The sequence below is a fragment of the Heliangelus exortis genome, chromosome 1 (genome assembly GCF_036169615.1).
Source record: "Heliangelus exortis chromosome 1, bHelExo1.hap1, whole genome shotgun sequence".
NCBI lineage: Eukaryota > Metazoa > Chordata > Aves > Apodiformes > Trochilidae > Heliangelus > Heliangelus exortis.
This window is the reverse complement of record NC_092422.1, coordinates 148,792,165-148,815,307: the sequence shown is the minus strand read 5'-3', so window position 1 is coordinate 148,815,307 and position 23,143 is coordinate 148,792,165. Positions and strand designations below refer to the sequence as shown.

General features: G+C 43.1%; 4 protein-coding genes across 5 annotated transcripts; 3 read left to right on the top strand and 1 right to left on the bottom strand.

Moving 5' to 3' along the window:
* Positions 1-821: 821 nt before the first annotated feature.
* Positions 822-12,924, top strand: WBP11 (WW domain binding protein 11). 2 transcript variants are annotated; one of them, XM_071732909.1, is made up of 12 exons: positions 822-960; positions 2,420-2,534; positions 3,378-3,409; positions 3,985-4,078; positions 4,451-4,647; positions 5,470-5,603; positions 6,252-6,451; positions 7,302-7,496; positions 8,091-8,192; positions 9,400-9,720; positions 11,000-11,182; positions 11,814-12,924. In XM_071732909.1, the coding sequence occupies exons 2-12, from the start codon at positions 2,471-2,473 to the stop codon at positions 12,245-12,247; spliced, it is 1,956 nt and encodes a 651-aa protein (XP_071589010.1). In that variant the 5' UTR covers positions 822-960; positions 2,420-2,470; the 3' UTR covers positions 12,248-12,924. The 2 variants fall into 2 exon arrangements, with proteins under 2 accessions (XP_071589010.1, XP_071589012.1); XM_071732911.1 differs by lacking the exon at positions 822-960 and adding an exon at positions 1,252-1,391.
* A 4,750-nt stretch (positions 12,925-17,674) lies between these two features.
* Positions 17,675-18,167, top strand: LOC139797733 (histone H2A). The gene has a single exon (XM_071747534.1). It carries the CDS (start codon positions 17,716-17,718, stop codon positions 18,103-18,105), a length of 390 nt encoding a protein of 129 aa, XP_071603635.1. The 5' UTR covers positions 17,675-17,715; the 3' UTR covers positions 18,106-18,167.
* A 1,879-nt stretch (positions 18,168-20,046) lies between these two features.
* On the top strand, positions 20,047-20,798 carry LOC139791103 (histone H1). Its single transcript, XM_071732907.1, has one exon. The coding sequence runs from the start codon at positions 20,080-20,082 to the stop codon at positions 20,734-20,736; it is 657 nt and encodes a 218-aa protein (XP_071589008.1). The 5' UTR covers positions 20,047-20,079; the 3' UTR covers positions 20,737-20,798.
* An 852-nt stretch (positions 20,799-21,650) lies between these two features.
* Positions 21,651-22,580, bottom strand: LOC139791104 (histone H2B 1/2/3/4/6). The gene is made up of 2 exons (XM_071732908.1): positions 21,964-22,580; positions 21,651-21,740 (listed from the first exon to the last, which is right to left on the bottom strand). Exon 1 carries the CDS (start codon positions 22,435-22,437, stop codon positions 22,057-22,059), a length of 381 nt encoding a protein of 126 aa, XP_071589009.1. The 5' UTR covers positions 22,438-22,580; the 3' UTR covers positions 21,651-21,740; positions 21,964-22,056.
* Positions 22,581-23,143: the final 563 nt, after the last annotated feature.

The following is a 23,143-nucleotide window of genomic DNA, read 5'->3' as shown; positions in this document are numbered from 1 at the left end:
ATTTTGTAGAGTCACCCTGTCAAAAACACTGACTCTATGCTTAAAACTTTTTATTGAGAGAGAAATAAGTAAAGCAGCGCGCTGCAGCACACCAGGCGGCTGGGGAGCCGTAGCCCCACCACCGGCTCGCAAGTTCGGTAAGGTAAAACCGGTTCTTCTACACTTTTCATAAAACCCTTCCCCTTAGTCTCTTATCAGTTTATCATTGGTTTTCGTTTTGCAGGCTTTCCCAGCATTTGTTCTTGCTTCGCGGGCTTCGTTCCGTTGCTGAGGGGAATGGTCACGTAACGTCCCTGTTTCGCGGGCCCCTCCGGTCGGCCCCTCCTCCTATTTTTCTGGCTTTTCCTCCTTATAAGTACGCTTAAACATACACCCCAAACCAACAGGATACAACATGCTATCTCAACACACTGACCAAACAAACATTATTAAATTGAAAGATAGACTCAACAAAACAATAAACTACAATTTTAAACCCTTATTTTTCGCAGTGCAATGCAGTGCACTGCGAAAAATAAGGGATGCCATGCCATGCCATGCCATGCCATGCCATGCCATGCCATGCCATGCCATGCCATGCCATGCCATGCCATGCCATGCCATGCCATGCCATGCCATGCCATGCCATGCCATGCCATGCCATGCCATGCCGGCACCGCTCACGTACTTCACGTAGGGCCACTGCCCCTCCCCGCCAGACCGCCCACCCGACCATAGAGGAGCCTCCGCGCAGGAGGGGAGGGAGGGAGGGAGGGAGGAAGAATCATAGAGTCGGAGGCGGCGCGCGCTGAAGGCCCCACTTCCGGTGCGCCGTAGCAGTTGCGCTTTCCGGCGGCGCGCCATTCGGTCCCGGTTCAAGATGGCGGTGGGGCCGCGGAGGCGAGGAGCGGGCCGATTATAGAGGCCAATTACAGCGAGAGGGAGCCGGGTCGCCCTGGCCAGGCCAGGCCGGGCGGAAGGGTGAGAGAAGCGGGACGGGACTGGGCCAGGAGGAGAAAGAGAAAGAAAGCGAGGAGGCGGTGGCGGCGGCTTGCGCCACCGCCTTCTCCCTTCGCCGGGGGAGGAGGGGAGGCGGGGACGCTTCTGTGTGCCTCATGAGGGACTTTCTGCCTCGTTGTTTAGGGTGCGGGGGGGGGGGAAATAATCAAGATGCCTCCCCCTCCCCCCCCCTCGCCTTTTGACTTATTGCATTTCTTTGTGCCCTAAAAGGTTCGAGATTTCAGAAGTTTATTCTTTATCCTTTAAATGTTAGAAATCTGAGAAATCCGAGGTGCAAGTGTAACGTCTCTCTCTGTTTAGTGAGCTTCCCACCTAAAGAAATGATAGCGTCTTGAAAAAAAAACCAAACAACAAAACAAACAAACAAATCGGTGTATTCTAATATGTAAGAAGTATATTATCAGTGATCAGAAATCACGGGATGCTGCTGCAAACAGCAGTCTGTGAGTTTAACCTCGTAGTATGAGCCATGAGCAGAGCTCTGTAGATCATTACTAATCTGCATTGAATGTGGTCAGTTCTTGGAGCTTGTTAGTTGCAGCCTTGGACCACTTAATAAGGCACTGTGCTTAAATATTTTTTGAGGGAGTAAGTGGTTTGAAGGTGGCATCTACTGTAGTTAGGGAAGAAGGGTGCACATGGTGACATCAGAGAGACAACTTTAAACTGAACTTGAGAATGCTTCAGTTGCAATTGATACAGTCTGGTGACAAGAAAGCAGCATCCTATCAACTCCCAAATATCAGGGAGCACTTTGGTGTGTTTGGACACTTACCTGTAAGTTGAAGAAATGTCTGAAGACAGGAAGTAATTCTTCCCAGAATAACCTTTTCTCTGGTCATTGTAACACAGCTTGCAGTAGTTTTGATGGAGTTAAAGAGCATAAGGTCAGTGGTATAGCAGTGGTCTGCAGGGAGAAGACACAAATGTGTGCAGAACACTTGCTGGTGGATAAAGTTGATTCTGGGGATAGAAATCAAGGACAGCTTAAAAATCTGAGGAAAGGAGGAAATCTGTGGGAAACATTTGAAAATGAGATGAATGGAAAAGTGAAAATTGAAGAGCTTTTATGAAAGTAACTGAAAGGCTAAAAGGACTCTGTTGTGCTCTTAGAAAACCAGAATGTGTGTTTCTTCCTCCCCTGTGCATGCCATAGTGTACGTAGGAGGCTTCTTGGGTTGAGTCTTGGAATGAATAATGATCTTGTGGATTAAAGCAGGTACTTAGTAGTAAGTAGGTACTTAATGAAATAATAATATTTCAAGTAGGGTGATTTTAATGTGAATGTCTGAGCTTGTAGTAGTGTTTGAGGACCTTACAAGTATTTGACATTTTTGAGCAGCCTGTGGATACTAGGAGGAGAAATAAGAATTATCAAAGTGCTGGTGCATAGGACCTGAAACAGTGCCATCTTTTCCAGGTCTTTCCCTCTTTTTTAACTTTTTTTTGAGGCGGAAGGAAAAAAGTCAAAATGGGGCGGCGATCAACATCTTCCACCAAGAGTGGGAAGTTCATGAATCCCACGGATCAGGCCCGTAAGTATGCTTAAAAGCTGAGCAGGTGGGAAAGGGGAAGAGGTCTTAGGGAAGCAGATGAAAAAAAAGCTTTCTCTGAAAATCCTCACTTGTAAACCTGAACTGGGTTTCCCTGTCTTGAAAAATATCATCGCAGTTTTGGCTGGTGTAAAAATTTCCTGAGAAGGCTGCTTGCTTGCTTTCATCCTGTTGCTTCTCTTAAGTATTTATCTCTTAGTTTTTACTTTAGTTATCAGTGTTCAGAAGTCTTTGTGCTTAGCTGTTGGCTAAACAGCAAGCTCCTTCTTCAGACATCTTAATCTGTCCAAGGTTAGAATTTGAGGAACACATCAAGTTTTGCAAGTGGTCTGGTTAGATGAAAGAACCATCTAACTGTGTTTTTTTTTCTTTTGGTAACGTGCCAGATGTTAACAATGCTAAGCAGATAAATAAAATCCAGAATTCCACAGTGAATATGCTTTATTGCAGATGCATACTCAAAGCTGACATATTTTTAAAGTGCATTGTCTGTCGTTGGCTCTTTTTGAGCTTCTGGGCAGCAATCCTTTCATAATTGCACACATCACTATGACTTGCTGCCTTGTATTCTGTACAGAAACAACCCTGCAACTGGAGACACAAGGACTGCTTTATCCATTCCCCTTCTGTGCAGCACACGTGAGGTAGAAATCTATTTCATGCTGTGTTTCTCTCCCACTGGGAAGATGAGTTTGCAAGTTTCAGTCTCTGTAACATTAGCATAACTGTTGAGAAACAGCACTAATCCTTGTGAAGGAAAGGTTCTGCATGGATTTGGTTGTCTCTTTCAAGTTGTTATTTTTTCTCTTTTCTGCTCCTCTCTAGGGAAGGAAGCACGGAAAAGGGAACTAAAGAAGGTAAATGGATCAGACATTGTTACTTGGCATTCTCTGTACCACGTATCATGTTTGTGACTGTAATGGGCTGTGGGCACTGAATAGACTATAAATGGTATCCTAAGATTGGCTTTGGAAGCTACTGTCCAAACAAATAGTTGTAAGAAAACAGATGGAAGCTTTCTTTTGTGTGACTAAGTATCTCGTAGTCTCCTATTTTTTAACTTCTGATTATTTCACCCTTTTGTACTTGGGAACTGAAAAAACACACACCACCCAATAAAATGCATGACTCGTGAACTTTTTAGCATGTTTTACTTTATGCCTTTTGTCACTTGGTTTTATTTGTAGGCACTTTAATTGAAGTGAATGAATTACAGAAGCATCTGTAAATAGCAAAGTAGTGGAATTTAAATTCCTGGCAGTTTTAATTACTTTTGCTGCTGATTTGTGCCAGGGTTAATATTTGCAGGGCATCTTGAGGTGTGTTTTCTGTTGCAAACTGGGAATATTAAGAGGGGAATATTTGGTACAAGATGTTTTGTCCCTTTCCTCTGCAGCACTTTTCTGATGTGCTTGATCTCTGATTTTCTTAGAACAAAAAGCAACGAATGATGGTACGAGCAGCTGTACTAAAGATGAAAGATCCAAAGCAGATTATCCGGGACATGGAAAAATTGGATGAAATGGGTGAGTGAGAGGTACCAGGTGCTGGACGTAGGTTGTGGATTATGTAGACACAACATAGTTTTAAGGAGTGACTGGGAGTAACCTGTTTCCTTTTCTGTTAAAAGGAAATATAATCAATCTCCCATTATTCACAGAATATAAAGTGATGTGGTGTCATTAAAGAGGGTTTTTTTTTCCAGGAAGATGCCTTAAAAAATGCCAGTAGTATCCATGATAATAACTTAGAGTTGAAGGAGGAGATTGTCATTAAGGCAGAAGACTCATGGAAAACAGGGATTTAAAGTTGCTTGCTTTGAAACTGTTTCATTTTTCACAGTTATGCAGTAGAGTAACTTGCAAAATTTGGGGGTGTTTTTTGCTGTCTTGGATTAGAGTTTAACCCAGTGCAACAGCCCCAACTTAACGAGAAAGTGCTAAAGGATAAACGCAAAAAACTCCGCGAGACTTTTGAGCGCATTTTGCGGCTTTATGAGAAGGAGAACCCCGACATCTATAAAGAGCTGCGCAAGCTGGAAGTGGAGTATGAGCAGAAGAGATCACAACTCAGCCAGTATTTTGATGCTGTCAAGGTAATGCTTCTTAGATTTCAGGCTTGTAACTGTGGTAGTATTATTGATCTGCTTGTTCAGTGTGACAGCTATGAAGGAGAGGAACTTTTATAAGAGACCAGTCTATATGTTATGTGGCCCATATTAAGTACTTACAATGATCTGGATAATGTCTCCACTTACAGCTTTTAAATGAGGGTAGTATGGGGGTTGTCAAGTCTTTACTTGTCTCTGACATACTGATTTCATTCAACAAGAAGTTACAGGGGGAAGGGAGATTTATGTTACAAATCAACAGTATTGAAATTTGTTTTATATATGAAAGAGAGCAATCCTGTGAGTGTGTAAGTTGACATTTCTGTCAACTTCTTCTAAATCTGTTGCTGGAAGCAATGAGAAAGCTTTATTTGACATTTTTTCATACCATATTGGGAAACAATGTTGTCCAAGTGCAAATATCTAAGGCTTTTTACTTTTTTTTCCTTTGTAATATTCAGTAGCTTGTGATTTGTGCCTTCCTGACGCTGGAAAAAAAAAAAATAAATGCAGGCATACTTGTCTACAGCCTCTTTGCTTTGGGACTGAAGGTCTAAAGGGAAATGGAAACCTGACTGTGTTTTTATTGAAATACAAAAAACATTTCATGTGTGCACTGCATGTGCTTGACTTTGCGTTGAGAGCTTTTACTGTTGACTTCTTCCCAAATGTCTTTAATGGACAGATAATGTACACATTTGGCAAGTGATGGCAAGTCCCATGTATTGTGTGATCTGAAAGGTAACAAGCTTGTGCAGTAGCTTCTATGAGAGTAATCCATTCTTTCATTTTTTTTTTTTTTCCCAGAATGCTCAACATGTTGAAGTAGAAAGTATCCCCTTACCAGATATGCCACATGCTCCTTCCAACATCCTCATACAGGACATTCCCCTTCCAGGGGCCCAACCACCTTCTATTCTCAAGAAGACATCTGCCTATGGGTAAGTGGAAAAAAACTTGAAGTAAAAAAGGAATCCTTTTCTCACTACAGAAGAACTAAGGGTAGAAATTAAGGAAATACTGACATAAATCATTAATTCCTGGCAAGTGAATTATACTTTCTTTTAACCAAAGCCCTTTTTAATCTTTCCCAAGTTACAGGTTTTTGTTTAAATTACTTTGAGTAATCCAGCGTTTTTCTTTCTGCATGTCAGTAAAACTTAAAACCCTGCCACTTTGAACATAATGGCCCCTTAAAATGCCATATATGCATTCTTTTGCCATGCTGGCATATTCAGTTTAAGCTTCTTGTTTACTTGACTGTCAGGTCTTTCACTTTAGTACTTGTTCTTTCTTTTTTAATAACCTTCCATTTTCACCAACTTTCTGGTTATTTCACTGTGCTTCTGCAGTGGGATTCAATCCCTGCTTTTTTGTGTGTGTCTGCAGTTGCCTCCTGAGATGCTTTTGTCTGATCTTCATCAGTTGTCTTTTTACAAGGTTGTAGACTCCTTGGGACAAAAATACATACTTTTGTGTTTCTTTTTAGAAGGCTGCTGTGTAAGCAATGATGAACAAAAGCTATTAAGGGATTATTTGTTTTCATTTGTTTGTGTACCTACGTTGTTCATTTCCATTCCTATTTCCAGACCACCGGTTCGGTCCATTTCTGTACTTCCTCCTCCTGGGCTTGGTGTTCTACGTTTACCTCCAGGCAGGAAGCCCCCTGGACCTCCTCCAGGGGCACCCCCACCTCAGGTCCTACAGATGTATGGCCGTAAAGTGGGTTTCACCTTGGAGATGGCTCCTCGAAGGCGAGAAGAGGAGATTTCTTACAGTTCTGAAGCAGGTAAGGATTTTCCTATTTCTCTCTGGGCTTCCCTTAATCTTTTTGTTTTGCTATGGATAGCACTGCCATGACTATGGTGTGCCTAGACGAGGGCAATATGGTTGTTAATACTACTTGAAGGACTGTTCTCACTCAACTGATTGAACCACTGAGGAGATTCTGGTATATTAATAGCATCTGCAGGTTTTTTTTAATCTGTATTTTAGAATGTTGAAACTTCTAATTTCAACTTTCAGATACTATTTTTTCAGTAAGTTGCACAGATTGGGTATTTTTCTATGTAGTCATAAGAGTGCTGAAACATTGTACACATTTTGAGAAGTCTTCCTTTAAAAAAACAACACAAAACCAACCAAAAAAAAAGCCCAAGCCCAACAAAACACGAAAAAAGGAAATAACAATTACCTCAGACAAAAACAACAAAACCCCACAGCCATCCTTGAGGTATACATTTACTGGGAGAACCTGGGTCCTCCTTTTCAGTTACTGTATCATCTGTAGAAACTTTTTTTGGGGGAATGGGTGGGTCAGCTTTGTTGCATACCAGAAAGCATCAAAGTATTTTAATGGTGGGTGGTTGATGAATAACAAGTTAACTAATGAGTTGCAGATAGCAGTTGCCTTCACACCTTTGCTGTGGAAGTTAAACCAACCTGCTAGTAGGAAATCTTATGAATAGGCTCTCCAAAATAGTACTTAAAAATACGTGCTAGACAGTAGAGGGTTGACAACCCTGTCCAAGCTATTGCTAGTGGGGTTTTTTTTTTAACTGCAGACATACACTTGTGTGGAAGACAGAATATTTTGTATTTGGAGTTCATGGATGTCCTAATACTTTTATTTCCTGCAGGACAACGAGGGCATGATGACGATATGTCCAGTACCAGTGAAGATGAGGGTTATCCTGAGGATATGGATCAAGACAAACATGATGAGAGTAGCGATGACAGTGACAGCGAGAGGTCAGACGCAGACAGTGAAGGCGAGGACTTCCTGCATCGTGATAATGACAAGGAGAGGGAAGGTGGTGAAGAAAAGAAATCAGGTATGATTGGAAAATTACAGATTGGGGTTCGATTTTCAAAAGATAAATGCTGCTTAGTAGAGTTTCTGTCCTTTCCTGACTGAAGGGGAGAGTAATTTGTGTAGTCTGCTAACTCTCTTACCTGAAGTTCAGCTGAAGATTTTTTTATTAGTAAATGGATCAGAAGGAAACTATCTGGAAGTGAAACATCTTTTCAGATGGACCTGTTTTCTTAACAAAGGAGTTGGCTTAGTAAAGTCACAAGCCATTTTTCACCTGAAACATTGAATGAATTAGCAGGGTACCCAAAAAAATAAAGCCTCAGTGTAAAATATACTGACTGTTCAGTGACTTCAACTAAGTCAACTGAATTTCATACTCATAATGGTTTTGGATTTTATTTTTTTTCATTGCTTGGGCGAGTCCAATTGATAGAGAATACTAAGTTAGCAAGACTTTAAATAGTCAGTAACAGCAATGTTAACTCTTACGTAAGGAGCATCATCATGTTGGAATGATATGTTATTCATACCAGGCAGAAGACTTAAATTTACCTGACTTGAATTATTTTGTTCCCATCTCCTGCCATCCTTTCTCCTGCTTTGCTTTTCTCAGGTCACAGCGTACGGTTTGCAGACATGCCTGGGAAGTCACGAAAAAAGAAAAAGAACATGAAAGAACTGACTCCACTCCAGGCCATGATGTTACGAATGGCAGGTGAGATGGGTGTATTAAGTGCAGATAAACCATCAGGTTTATGGTTTCTCTGATAAGCTTGCCTGGTTTGCAGAGGTTTTACTTATAGAGTAAATATTTTAGTGTCATAATCTTAAGATCTGCTAATATTTTAAGCTGTGGTTAGGTATTTCTTGGCGTTTTTAAAAATTATTTTTAGTCTAGTGTGTGTTTTGTGTAGCATAATTGAAGTTATAATAGTAACTTTAGTTTTTTTTATGTACTGGGATCTTTCTTGTGTAAATTTTGTTTTGCTTAACTTCTAAACAATTGCTCAAATGAAGTATAGAACCACAGAATGTTAGGTTGGAAGGGACTTCAAGGATCATCTGGTCCAACCTTTCTGATATTAGTGATTATGTCTCAGCACCCCATTGAGCTGAGACTTAAAACTTTCCAAAGTAGGGGTGTTGCGGCGAGCCTTCTTTCTCTCGGGGACATGGCTCTTCTTCAGAGCTCTTTCTTCGTCCCTCTCCTCAGGCGTCTTCCTCTCTTCCTTGACCTCTCTTGCTTCTGGGAGCATGCCTTTTATTTTGCCCTTCAGCCCCGCCCATTTCCGGCTGGGGCAGGCCCTAATTAGTGGGCACACCTGGGCTTAAGATCCCAGTTCATTATCAGCGACACCTGGGGACCTGTGGTTCTCTACAGGGGGTATTCACCACTTCCCCTGGGAGACCGTTCCGATGTATGGCTGTCCTTTTAGTGAAAAATTTTCCTCTTGTGTTCAAACAGAATCTTCTTTTGTGATTTGCACAAGGAGCAACTTGTGCCCAAGTATGAGCCTCTTTATGAAAAAGAAAATCATCTATGTGCTCATCCTCTAACCTGTAAGAACTTTTACTCCTGTAAAATATTGTGTTCCCACCCCCTGTTCTCTACCCTCTATCCCTGCAAAATCCCACAAACCATGACCAAATAGTAGCAGTTCAGGTTGGCAGTAGAAATTTCAGCTTTCACGGAAACACATAGAGAGCCTGGTGGCAGAGCTCTGTCTAGAGCTGTGATTTTTATACTTTTTAAAATTTTAATGTTCTGTTTAACAGTGAAATGTCAGGTGGTTTTTTTGTGTTGTTTGTTTTGTTTTATTTAAGATTTCTTTCTTTTTTTTTTTTTTTTTTTAATTTAAGTTTCTCTAATGTTGACAAAGATAGTACCTGTGGACTCCTTTTGTGTGTGTCTCCATTCCCAGGTCAGGAAATTCCAGAAGAAGGGAGAGAACAGGAAGAATATTCAGAAGAGGAAGAGGAGGAGGAAGAGGAAGAAGACTCTGAGTCTGAAGAGACATCACAACAACAACAGCAACAACAACTCGGCGAGGAAGCTCTTGCAGAGACTGGGTCATCTACTGCAACCTCCCAGACACAACAGCAGCAATCGACTCAGCAGTCTGTTCCTCCCACTCAGATACAGGCACCTCCTATGCCTGGGCCACCTCCTCTAGGGCCACCTCCAGCCCCTCCACTGAGGCCCCCAGGCCCTCCCACTGGCCTTCCTCCTGGCCCTCCACCAGGTAAATGCTTCATTTACTCTGATTTGAAGGATGTAGGCTCTCCATGCTACAGATAGGATATCAACTCAGTGTGGTATTTGTGGAGACCTGTGTGCTCTCTCCTGTGCTCAGTCTTTGTTGCTGTACTGTGCTTTTGAGGCATCAGCCTCTTGTAGCTGTAGTCAAGCACTGGCTCATTCCATAGCATCAGTGCTGGTGGGCAGCAGTGGAGCCAGTGCTGCATGAAGATCAAGAGGTATCAGTGCCTTCCCAGTGCCTATTTTTTCCTATTTTATTTTTTTCTTGTGTTCTTCCCCTCACTCTGCCCATAGCAAGACATGCTATAGAGTGTTAGGAGCCACCACCTACACTTTGATAGGTTTTTTTGGTGTGTGGGTTTTCTGTGTGTGGTGTGTTTTTTGGCTTTCGGGTTTTCTTTTTGTTTTGTTTTTGTGGTGTGGATGCTTCTGCTGTTCTATGACCTGAATGGAGCCTTTTTAGGGAAGAGAACTATACTCAAGTGAAAAAAAGTTCTAAACTAATGTCAATATTAGACTGTGGAGACTACTAGCAATGAGGCCAATCAATAACTTTATAGTGTATGGATTTTTTTAGGACAAGCACTTGAGGTTCATTTTTACTTAGAGGAAGACTTCAGTTTCTTTTCTGTAACTTAGTAGAGTTACCATATAGCTGAACTGAATGACAGTAATAAACTGTTTTGTATTTAAAAAGAGTATATAAAACTTAGTTTTATGAATCTGTCCTTTGATCTTACTCTTACCTTGCAAAGATCAATAGTTGGATTGTAGTGAGCAGTATATACTATGATTGTAATGTATTATTCTACATAGGTACATAACAGTGTGATTTTTAAATTTTGCTCCAGGGGGAGCAGGGGGAAAGCCAAGTTCTTTCCAGTGTCCTCCCCATGATTTGTTTTTGTGATACCTCAGGTCAGAAGGGCAGTTGAATGCCAGAGTGATAAATTCTTTTAACTGTTTAAATTCTTAACAACCTCAGCTCAGTAGGTGCTCTCTGCTGCAGTTTCATTACATGGGGAAGAGCTCTTTTGTACAAGTGAGAGAAGATACCTGAGTGTTATGAAGAAACTTTACTCTAAGTCTAAAATCTGCCTCTTTTTGAGAATTTTTTAGAGGATCTGTGTAATCTGGCAGCTGGCTAGCATTAAGACAGCTTTTGAGTTCCTATTGAGGATCTTTAGTATTAGCTGATGGGATAGTTTTGGGGTTTTTTAACCATGGGCTAAATTCCACTTAATTTGTGTGTGTGCTTTCAGGAGCTCCTCCGTTCCTGAGACCTCCTGGGTTACCAGGGTTGCGTGGGCCTTTACCTCGACTTCTACCACCAGGCCCCCCACCTGGGCGACCACCAGGCCCTCCTCCAGGCCCCCCACCAGGTCTGCCCCCAGGTCCTCCTCCACGTGGACCTCCTCCTCGCCTGCCCCCTCCTGCTCCACCAGGTAAATTACGTTCTTTTCTTCAGCACCAAATCTCTCCCTGCTTTATTGTCCCAGTTTTTGCTGTGGTGACCAAGCCAGGGAGTATAAGCAGTTACCAGTTTGCCCTTGCTCCTGTCTGTGTGGCTGCATTGTATTGGATCTTATTCTCTGTAATGACAATTTTTGTAAATTTTTGTAAATATGTGTAGTTTTGTAGCAAGAAATCAGTCCTCATAAAGGGAATTTCAGAATTTAAACTTCTACTGGACTGTTTATAAATAATCCTAGAGTGTTGTAATGGTGACCACTTAATGAATAAGAGGATGATTTTGTCTGCATGGTCATACATGGGTGATGTCTCTGAAATTTCAGTGGCTTGGATCATCAAGAAACTTTTACTTTCAGTTTATAATTGAAAATTTGAAAGGGAGCAGTACACAGGCTGCTGTAGCCTTCAAAATCTGCGGATTTTGCAGCAGCATTTTCAATTCAGCAGTTGATGCAGGGTTGAAAAAAGACAGTGTTACTGTGTCTTTATTTTTTTGGTTGGTTTGGTTTGGTTTTCCTTCTTGGCTTTCTGCGACTTTTCTGCACCAAAGATTTTAAGAATCCCGGGTGTGGAGACAGCTCACCCTTTCTTTTCTCCCGACAGGTATCCCTCCTCCTCGCCCCGGCATGTTACGGCCACCTCTGGTGCCTCCCTTAGGCCCTGCCCCTCCTGGGCTCTTCCCACCAACTCCCATTCCAAATCCCGGGGTTCTGAGTGCCCCACCCAGCTTGATTCAGCGCCCCAAGGCGGATGACACCAGCGCGGCCACCATCGAGAAGAAGGCTACAGCCACCATCAGTGCCAAGCCGCAGATCACCAACCCCAAGGCGGAGATCACTCGCTTTGTGCCCACCGCCCTGCGAGTGCGCCGGGAGAACAAAGGGGCTTCCGCTGCCTCCCAGAGAAAACAGGATGATGAGCCTGCTCTCCCACTAACCAAAGCTGCCCCTAAGGCTGGGTCGTCTGCCCCCATCTCTGTACAGACAAAAGATGATGTGTATGAAGCCTTCATGAAGGAAATGGAAGGTCTCCTGTGACCTGTCGTAGTCCTTGTCAGCTTTCCTGCCCCTCTGAGCACGGATCAGACCGCTGCAGAGGGAGGAGAGGGAAAGGTCCTCCTGCAAGCAATGGAAGGGCTCGCATGACAGGGAATAGTTCCCTACCCACAGGTTAACTTGCCAGTATGCTCAGAATAGAGACCGCTGCAGGTGAGATGTGGCTGGGGACCTCCTTTCAGAGCTGCTGTGTCCCCTTGGTGACAGGAAATTCCAGTCAAGAAGGTGATGCTGCTTCCCTGGAGTCCTTCCTCTTCCTTGAAGAGGAGATAATGTGGTACTCTGGGGAGGGGACTGTGGGGGGTGACTATTCTCTGCTTGAATCCTTGCACATTCTGAAAGATGTGGTGAGGGTAGTGGGACAAGGTTTTAAGGAGCCATTAAAGTGTAAGCAGCATTTCATACGCATATGGTTGTCCGGTTTTTATTTTCTGTACCGTTCCTTTCTGTAAATATTTTATAACCCTGGTTTTTAGTTGCAGTTAGATTGATCCAATCATCTTTCTTCCAAGGTAGTCAGGGAGGTAATTTGTTGTGTATAATGTACACTGGAATTTTGTGCCCTGTCCCCTTTACAGTCGTCTTGATGGCTTTTCATCAGCAGGGGAAACTTCATTTTGTCTTGTGAAAGACAATAAATGTTCCGTGTATAGAAATAACTGGTTTCTTTGTGATTTGTCTAAAACTAATATGTAAGATGGAAAGGCCTTGGCCTTGGGGGAAGAGGGAAAGATAGAGGCATTCTGAACCTCAAAACAAAAGCAATAGCTACATAAAAAAGAAAATTATAGTTGGGATTTTTTGTTTTTTTTTTTTTTCTTCACTGAAGTTCTGCTGTTGTTTTTAAGGTTCTTGGTTTTTAAGTGTGTTTTAAAGTCTTGTTTTAAAGTTCTTGTTTTAAGGTCCTAGACATACTTTTTGGCCTTTGTTGATACCTAGTAGACACTTAGGTCTGGAGCACTATGAATAATTATATAAGCTATTTTTTTTTTATACTTTTATTGAAAGGTTTACTGCAAGTCAAACCTCATACACCTGCTGGATGCATTTTGGACATACCATCTCAAGTATAAACTACTAATTTTAAAAGCTTGACTGATAATTTTACTTGTAGAAAATCTGATAGCAATTTCTATGAAATGAGTGATTTTTAAGGTGCAAATATTTTTAAAAAAGGACTTTCACATTGACAGCTTTAAAGAGTCTTTTTTTTTGTATTTGGGCAGAAGTATTCCTTTAGCTTCAATCACTGCTGACAACAAAATGGTCTAATAACCCTTACAACTTGCAAGAAACAAATCTTTATTACATTTGAAACAGACTGTTGAATTTCCTGTATTCTTGTAAGCAGATCAGTTTTAAAGTCCAGTGAAATTGTTCATGTGAGCAGTGAGACTTTCAAAAATTGAACTGCTTCTTCAGAGAGCAAACTGCTTTTGAGATGTTCAAGTTTTATCTGAACACTGAATTAGAGCACAAGACTTAATACTAGCAGTTCTCCATGTAGGTGTCTTCATCCTATTTTAAAAAATAAAATAAAATGTATGCTAGAGCATAAATTGAGGAAACTTAATTTTCTCTGTTGAAGGACTTATAGTGAGGATCTTGGTGATTTCAAGAGCGAGTTCTCTAATTACATCAATTTCTCTATATCCAGACTTTGGTGTTTTTTTACATTTTTTAATATTTTTTTTAGACTAGCAGGTATCTCAAACAATACCTTTAGTTGGCTGTGTCAGACTTAGCTGAAATTAAATGTTTTACAATTAAATCTGTTTTAAGGAGGCAAAATTATTAGCTACCCAAAAGAATACTTGAAAACTTTGATTCTGTTTTCACAAGTTCTGGACGCATAAAAAAAGGTTTGTTGAACAGTTTTATTCCTCTTTCAGAAGTTATTTGCAGTTCAGTATGCTAAATATTTATTTTTTCTGGTTGTATTTGTGGGATAACTTCTTTAGCTTTAAAAAATGTATTTTTGTCTTAAATAGACAAGTGAAGTGTGTGAATGGGGATTATTGAGGGAAGAGACATTATTGTGGTATCTCTGACCCTGGGTTTAATGATAATGTTGACTCTCATTCCCAGGAAACAGCCCAAGAAGAGGAGTTGTATTCTGGGATAATGACCTCTCTCCCCATCACATTCAAGGTCCAGAAAAATCTCCCTGACAGCCCCATGATTATATTAGTTACCTGCAGGAGTCACTTGCTTCATTCTGCTTCTCCACTTCAGTCTGAGTTTTTGTTTTTATCTTTTAAATCATTTTAAATGTTGTATTTGCCATATTCTTGCAGATGTGAGCTGCCTTTCCTTCTCTTGGGACATAGGGAGTACGTGTCCTTTGCTGTACTTGTCCTCTTCAGACTGAGACAAAAGGATTTGAATATGCTAGGTACTCAAATGGTTTCAGAAAGGGAAATTCTGGGCACAGGAAATACACAAATTATCGAAGAGTTAACTTCATCCTGCTTCCAGTGAAAGGGGGTGGTGCATGGTAAAGGAGAGGTATTCATCAGTTGTAGAAAACTACCTAAGAGGGCTTGGAGAAGGGGAGGGGCAAAGGGAGAGAAGTGGGAATAAGGTGTGAGAGTGCTGAAAAGGGCTTTTAAGCCACATGGAAGAACTGTGTTTGACAATGCAAATCATCTGGGAGCTTTTTTTTTTTTTTTTTTTTTCTGCACCGAGTCCAATGCCAGAATGCCTACTGCTGTGTGTAGCTCTCATACAGGAGGCTTTTGGCATTCTGTTGTGGTTTTGGATAAATGTGAGGTTGGGAACTATGATTAACTGGGGCTGCATGTGGAATCTGGCTGTGCTTGGGGCTGATACTTCATCTGATTGACCAGAACTATGGTTTGTCTTCAGATAAATTAATATGGAAGACTTTTTTTTTCCTTCCTAGCCTTTAATACAGTCCTAAGTGGAAAGAGCACAAAGATACAAGCTCTTCCTATAACTTTTATCAGATAGGAACTGTGGGTGCCCTGGTTTCAATCCATGTGCTCAGGTAATGACCTGGTTCTTCAACAGCCACACAAATTATGGACCATGGCAGAAACATCAAGTCCACCTGTGAGATTTGCTGGCAACCTTTTGTCCCTCAGCATCAGGAGGTATTGTAAAGCTATTCCATTGCTAAACTGTGACAACACTTGCATTAGCTAGAGCAATCTTTGATCTCTAGTAAAGACTCTGAGTGAGTAGTAAATCCTTAAACAGATCAATGAAATTTTGTTTTGGCTGAATGTTTGCTAATTTGGATAAGGCTTTGTGCTTTTATTTCTGTCAAGAAAAAATATGAAGAAGGTCTCTAGTCTCTCTACTATGCCTCAGAACCGTAACACCATTCAAAAATTATTTGAATAAGAAAGTGTTTGAAATAGGTATACGTGTATGTTCCATGCTGTTTGTTTATTTACTGAAGGTGAGCCGAACGACTTTTTAGTATTTAAATAGAAATTGCTTTGTTAGAGGGGAGAAAAGAACAGACACAACCTTGAGGCATATCCAAGGACAGTCTGTGTTCCAGCACAGCCTGTAGAATTATGCATTTACCATATGATGGCACAGGTTGTGGATGCAATCCTGTCATGTGCTCTCTACAACTCCAGAACAGATGTTCTCAGCTTTAGACAACTTGTAACACAAACCCAGGCAAATTTGTTCTTGTCTTTGTATTATGGTTGTACAAATATTTAGTATTCTTTGTAATACCATTTTCATCTAGTGGTCATGTTTTTCATCTGTGGCACTGAGGAGTTTTCACAGAAGAATAAAGTTATTTTGGGGAGGACAGAAGCAGAGAGAAGTGATGTGACTTGCCCAATAGGTCAGTGAAGATTAGTGATGACAAAGACAGAATCGTGGGAAGTTTCCTGAGATTAGTTGATTTGGCATAATCCTTTGATTCAAAATGCTAAGAAAAGATGCTTTCTAAAGGTTACCAAAGTTCCAGAGCAGGGAACTTTTCTTGGTTGCCCAGACTTAAACAAATTGTAACAGTACAAGTGTGTGCAATAAAGTTCTTTTTCTTTTGCCTTTTCTTTTGCCTTGTAATCCTCCTCCTATGGTTAGCACAGGCTGAACAGTTTATATCAAAATTTGTTCTATTGTACCCATCTGGGAGGAAGGATGATTGTGCTCTCTGACTTGCAGGATATAGATGAAATGGTGTGGTGTGGTTTTTTTTGTTTTGTTTTGTTTTGTTTTTTGCTTTTTGGGTTTTTTTGTAGGCTATCATAGGTGGCCTTGTGTAAGTCACATATTTCTCTTTCCCTAAAATGAAACTGGTAATATCTGGGATATAAGCAGCATACTCTGGTACCAGCAGTACTCACTTTACTGTAATTTAATGGTATCTGTGTGATGACAGGATCTGGGATGCATTTTAAAGAACTGAACCACAGATTCTTCTTGTTCCTATCTGAATATGGGAACCAAAATCACAGGGAACTGGAAATTATGGAAATGAGAATAGAATCCCATGCTGTGGGTAAAAGGGAGGAAAAGCCTGCTGTACAACACTGGGGTAGCAGGAGGATGTTGCAAAGTGCAGGATGTAGGCTTCTTCATGGGTTTAGACAATAGTGTTTGCTAAAAATGTATGGGAGAAAGAGAAAAAAAGTCAGGGAATAAAGAGGAACTGTGAATGCCTAGAGAAAAGGATGAAAAATTAAAAGTAATATCTTTTTAAGAAAAAGCCAGACCATACCAGACAAACATCCTGAATCTTGAATTCGTTTGTCCAGGAAGCAGGGTATTCTTGTTTGAATAGAAGTGTGATAGCCTGACTTCTAAGGGTGTGCAGAATAGCCTTGTAAACTATTTCATTAGTTTGATTACAGTAATATTTGTCTCTGGAATCAGAGCAATTTCTTCTCAGTAGTGCTGGGTTCAAAGTGTTCCTACCAAAAAGAAAGTTTCTCTCTTGTATTAGTAATAATATTTTTTTTAAGTAATCCTGTTGTAGAATTTACAATTTTCTATATTCTTAATTTCTCAAGCGACAACGATCGCGTTACCAGAGGTTTCCCCTGGTCCCGGGAAGCAGCTGTGCGTCTCCACCCCCGCCAAGCAGGCGGGACACGTCTCCCTCAAAGCTGGATTACCCAAAGCGAGTCTCGTGGGTCAACAACAGAGCAATTCCTTCGCCAAAGAGAACTACCATCCGAACCGGTGGAGATTTGGACCCCGCCCCTAGCAGCAGCGCCCATCCCGCCCCTCCCGCTCCTCTCCCGCTGCCAGGGCGGGGCCGAGCGCCTCTCCCTCATTGGGCGGATTTGGATCCGAAGCGCCATTGGTCGGCGGGAGCGAGAGCGGCTCTCAGCCAATCAGAAGGCAGGCTGGGGCGCGCGGGGAGACTATAAAAAGGGGTTGGGAGGTGGGGGGGAGTTTAGCCGAGTGTCTGACGTCACTGCGTGAGGTGTTTGCGGAAGAGCTTCGGAGCTATGTCCGGCCGCGGGAAGCAGGGCGGGAAGGCGCGGGCCAAGGCCAAGTCGCGCTCGTCGCGGGCCGGGCTGCAGTTCCCGGTGGGCCGCGTCCACCGCCTCCTGCGGAAAGGCAACTACGCGGAGCGGGTGGGCGCCGGCGCCCCGGTGTACCTGGCGGCCGTGCTGGAGTACCTGACGGCCGAGATCCTGGAGCTGGCGGGCAACGCGGCCCGCGACAACAAGAAGACGCGCATCATCCCCCGCCACCTGCAGCTGGCCATCCGCAACGACGAGGAGCTCAACAAGCTGCTGGGCAAGGTGACGATCGCGCAGGGTGGGGTGCTGCCCAACATCCAGGCCGTGCTGCTGCCCAAGAAAACCGACAGCCATAAAGCAAAGAGCAAGTAAAGCAAACCGGAGGAGCGTTGCCACCTCAAAAGTAACCCAAAGGCTCTTTTCAGAGCCACTCACTTTTTCATAAAAGGAGCTGTACATCCTAGGAAAAAGTCTATAAAGTGTGCCCAGTGTGTCCAAGATGTAGTAGAAAATTAAGTCATAGTAAACACGTAGTTGCATAGTAAACGTGTAGCCAACAAGGTATATTCCAAGAAAAATAACCCGGTAGAAATGAGAAAGGCAGCATGCGTTTAGTGTAAAAAAAAGCCTTAATTCCGGCCGGTCTGTGTCACTCTGCAGGGGAGGAAACGGGTCAAAAAACCCAACTTACCTCCCCTCCCCCCAAACAACCTTTTGACATGACCTAGAAAGGTTACATTAAGTATTTAGCATTACTAGTTCTTAGTTTTCTCAGGGCTTTCCGTGAGCAGCCATACCCATTTTTTGCCTGAAAGTTGAAGGCATTTGAGAGTTATTTGTCTCTGTTGGATGTGCAGTTTGAGATAAAAAGCACAGCTGCCTGTTCCAGTTCCATTTTGTATATAGCGAACATTACCATAAAATGTTGAAATAGAAATGAAACAAAAACCAATAAAACCTCAAAACAATGTTTATAAGTCATTAGACACATTTTAATGATTATCCATTTGAAAACAAATTACTTGAATCATAGCATTGTATGAAATTTTAGTACCGATTGTCACAATAGCAAATACTAAAAAAAAAAAAGTTTACAGGCCTTTGCCAAAACAAAGGGATGTAGAAAATAATGAAAATATCAGAGAATACTTGCTGTCTAGACTCTGAAAAAAACCCCAACAACTTATTTTTAATTTGCTTAAGCATGGTCCTTGTAATGTGCAGAGCGAGCCTTTCCCCTCCTTGTTAGCAGTCAGTTACTTCAGCAGTCCATATACATCAGTCAGCTGTTATTTTTAACACTGCTTCCAATAGAGGAATCAGTCACCGAAAAGGAAAAAATGGGATAGTTTGCAACCTACTGTGAAAAGGAAGCCCAAAATGATAACTTGGGCAAGTTTTGTTGTCTAGAAGTACAGAAACAACAGCTGCAGCACTGTCTCCTTAGATAATGACTCAGATTTTCACAATTAAACTGTATCAAAACAAAACCACTGCTGTATTATCCAGCCATAGGGCAGTGATTACAATTGCTAACGCAATCCGTCCGTGATAACTTCTTTGGTTACCTTATTTATTAAAAAAAAAAAGTTTATGTAGCAGAGCACCAGGGAATCATGTCTGTAGTGTGCACACTGATCCACACAGTACAAGCTGCTATGCCATAAAAAGTTATCTCCTTCTGTGGGACAAGCAGCCCTTTACAGGACTTTAATCTGCTTCTCGCCTTGTTTTATAACACACTAATTTAATTTATTGTAATCATTTTGAAAAGGGTAAAGGATTTTGGACAAAGAAGCTAATTTCTAATCCATATTCAGTGCTCAAGATGAGCCTGTGTTACTTCCTCCTCTTTGAAATCAATTTGCGATTAAAATATCAATTCAAATCCCTGATTTTCAATTCAGAATAAGAGAAGACCCTTTAAAGAGTTACAATTAGTTAGTTTGGAGATTTAGTTGCCACCATCGCAGATTTTATTTAGAAGGAAAAACAAAAGTTTCTGCCTTCCGAGGTCTGTTCAGGTCCAGGACTCAGGGTTTATCGCCTCTTTTTTAACTCACCCTTTGCTTCTTCGACGGGAAACTTTGCCGAGGGGAACAACAGTCTTTCTTTTCCACGCCGCTGCGAAATGGGGGTGGGTGGGCGGCAAAAATTCTGATAAAAACAGCCTTTTTTGAGTGCTAAGAAACACAAAATGAGCAGGGAGAAGAGACCTTTCTGCCGTGCAGCGGGGCGGGCGCTGCAACGCACCAATCACCGCGCGGCTCCTCTCTATAAATACGAGGCCGCTGACTTGCTCCAGGCCCAGTGGTTTCCTCTGATTCGTGGACGATTCCTGCCACTATGTCGGAGACCGCGCCTGTTGCCGCTCCCGCTGTCTCAGCTCCCGGCGGCAAGGCCGCCGCCAAGAAACCGAAGAAGGCAGCGGGTGGCTCTAAAGCTCGCAAGCCCGCCGGCCCCAGCGTCACCGAGCTGATCACCAAGGCCGTGTCCGCCTCTAAGGAGCGCAAGGGGCTCTCACTCGCCGCTCTCAAGAAGGCGCTGGCCGCCGGAGGCTACGATGTAGAGAAGAACAACAGCCGCATCAAGCTGGGGCTCAAGAGCCTCGTCAGCAAGGGCACCCTGGTGCAGACCAAGGGCACCGGCGCTTCCGGTTCTTTTAAATTAAACAAGAAACCGGGTGAGACAAAGGAGAAGGCTACTAAGAAAAAGCCAGCAGGCAAGCCGAAAAAGCCCGCGGCTAAGAAGCCCGCCAGCGCGGCCAAGAAACCCAAGAAAGCGGCAGCAGTGAAGAAAAGCCCTAAGAAAGCCAAGAAGCCGGCAGCTGCTGCGGCTAAAAAGGCAGCCAAAAGCCCGAAGAAAGCCGCCAAAGCAGGTCGCCCAAAGAAGGCAGCAAAGAGCCCGGCCAAGGCGAAGGCAGTGAAGCCCAAAGCAGCCAAGCCTAAGGCGACCAAGCCCAAAGCAGCTAAGGCAAAGAAGGCGACGCCCAAAAAGAAGTAAAACTGAGGAGAAATTAGTCTACTCATTTTAATAAACCCAAAGGCTCTTTTAAGAGCCACCCACTTACTCTCAAAAAGAGCTGGAACACAACGGCAACCACAGCACCAAAAGCAAATTACTTGTTCTGAACAGGTATTGGGATTAATTCTAAAGCCAAAGCAGTAGGGCGCGCGCGCTCGGTACAGGCTTGGGTTACTCGGGCTTCTTTAAAACAGGAAGTTTTACTACGTGCGATTCGGGAATTCGGCGATAACTGCGGCGCCTCGCCCCGCCCCCCGGTAATTGCCCGGCGCACCTCTGGCTGCGGCGCCCGGGGGAGTTTAAAAGTCCCGCGCTGGGCTTGCATTGGTTCCTTCTGCTCCCGGGCCTCAGGTCCCGCCCCCATGGGCGGTGGCGACTGCCCCCTCCATTCCCGTCTCTTCCGTCACGGCTCCGGCTGCCCTCCCCCTACACGGGGACCGAGGGACGGCTCCCCCCCTCACGGGCTGCGGGGCTGCGTAAGTTTGGAGGGAGAGAGTAAATGGAGCGGCGACAGGGAAACTTAAGGGCTGTGTCCCTCCTCTGCCTTGGTCCTGTTGAAAAAGGCAGCTCGGCAGCACAGGGTACCAGAGGCGGAACGGGGGCGGCAGGACAGCCCTCCCTCCTTCGTATCACCCTACCTCTCCCTGCAACTTTTTTTTTTTTTTTTTTTTTTTTTTTCTTAAAGAGCTGTCTCCGGCCCAAGATTTGGGCGTTGAGTTTTTAAGCCGGAAAATCCTTGCTATAGAAAAATCTGTGTATATTGTCTAATCTCCTTCAGACAGCTGCTGCATTGTAAAAAAGATAACGTGCGCACATGAGCGTACTAGAGTGTACGTTAAACAACAAAGGCTCCAGAATCAAAGCTACAAACCCGCCCGGTAAGACTTAAAATTATTTTAAAAATATTTATTTACAGTGATTTTACAAAGTGTACACTAGTTCTGCATAGCACCTGGGATTTGCCATAGGATTAGTTTTAGCACCTAGAATAAAAGATAATCACGTTCTTTAATCATATTCAGATCCCCCTACCCCAGGCATTCAAAGTTCTGGAATAAGAAAGTTGCTTTTCTTTTAAACCACGCTTAAGACCTGATCTAATATTAGCGTTTTTTAATTTTAACCACATAAACCTTTATTTGCTAATTGTAGGCTCTTAACTGAAAATTCTCCGGGGACACCTAGTTGAACAGCTGACTTACATACCTCCTGAAAAATCAGCAATTCAGCCCTTCCACTTGAAAGATTAGGTGGCTCTTAAAAGAGCCTTTGGGTTTAAAACTGACGATCCGAGACGCTCTACTTGGAGCTGGTGTACTTGGTGACAGCCTTGGTCCCCTCGGAGACTGCGTGCTTGGCCAGCTCGCCGGGCAGCAGCAGCCGCACTGCCGTCTGGATCTCCCGCGAGGTGATGGTGGAGCGCTTGTTGTAGTGCGCCAGGCGAGAGGCCTCCCCGGCGATGCGCTCGAAGATGTCGTTGACGAAGGAGTTCATGATGCCCATGGCCTTGGACGAGATGCCCGTGTCGGGGTGCACCTGCTTCAGCACCTTGTACACGTAGATCGAGTAGCTCTCCTTGCGGCTCTTCTTGCGCTTCTTGTCTCCTTTCTTCTGTGTCTTGGTGACGGCTTTCTTAGAGCCCTTCTTGGGCGCGGGGGCTGACTTAGCTGGCTCAGGCATGGCGCAAAAGCCTGGTTGTAACCCAGCAAGGTAGCAGATAATGCGGTTACTCCGGTATTTATAGGGGCCTTATGCAAATCCCTGGCCTCACCTTTCAGCGCTTCTATTGGATTAAGGCGCCAGTGACGTCACTACCAGCACGACCAGTCTTGTAATTGGTCTTTTTTAAATACCACGCTACTATTGGTTAATAACGCCAACCCATCAGCCAATCACAAGAAGCCGTTTCAATCGCACATCTCAGTAGCGAAGATCGTTTCTCAGCCTTGCCGCCTCGTTCCGTCCCCGCGGTTACCCCGGACCACCCGCCCGCTCAGGCGCATGTGTACGTACCAAGTGTAGTTATGGGCAATTTCTCCAGAAAACGAACAAACAAAACCTGGAAAATATTGCAAGAGGTTTTCTTACTTTTCTTTTTCCCGTCAATAAGATACATACCTGCATGCTTCAAGTAATAACCAATCACAAGTTCAATGTCAAAAGGGAAATCATGACCAGAAAGGACAGGAAGGTTCTGAATATTTGAGAGAGCTTTGGTGATTGTGTTTGAAATTGATTCTTCTGGCTCACAGAACTTGGCTTGTTTTTCGAGACTTCAAATGAGAGGAAAGTTTTAATTTTATTTGTAAATTAAATAACGCTGACTTCTTTTGGAATGTATTAAAGGTTCAATTAACTGAAGTCAAAATCAATATATTCCTGGTAA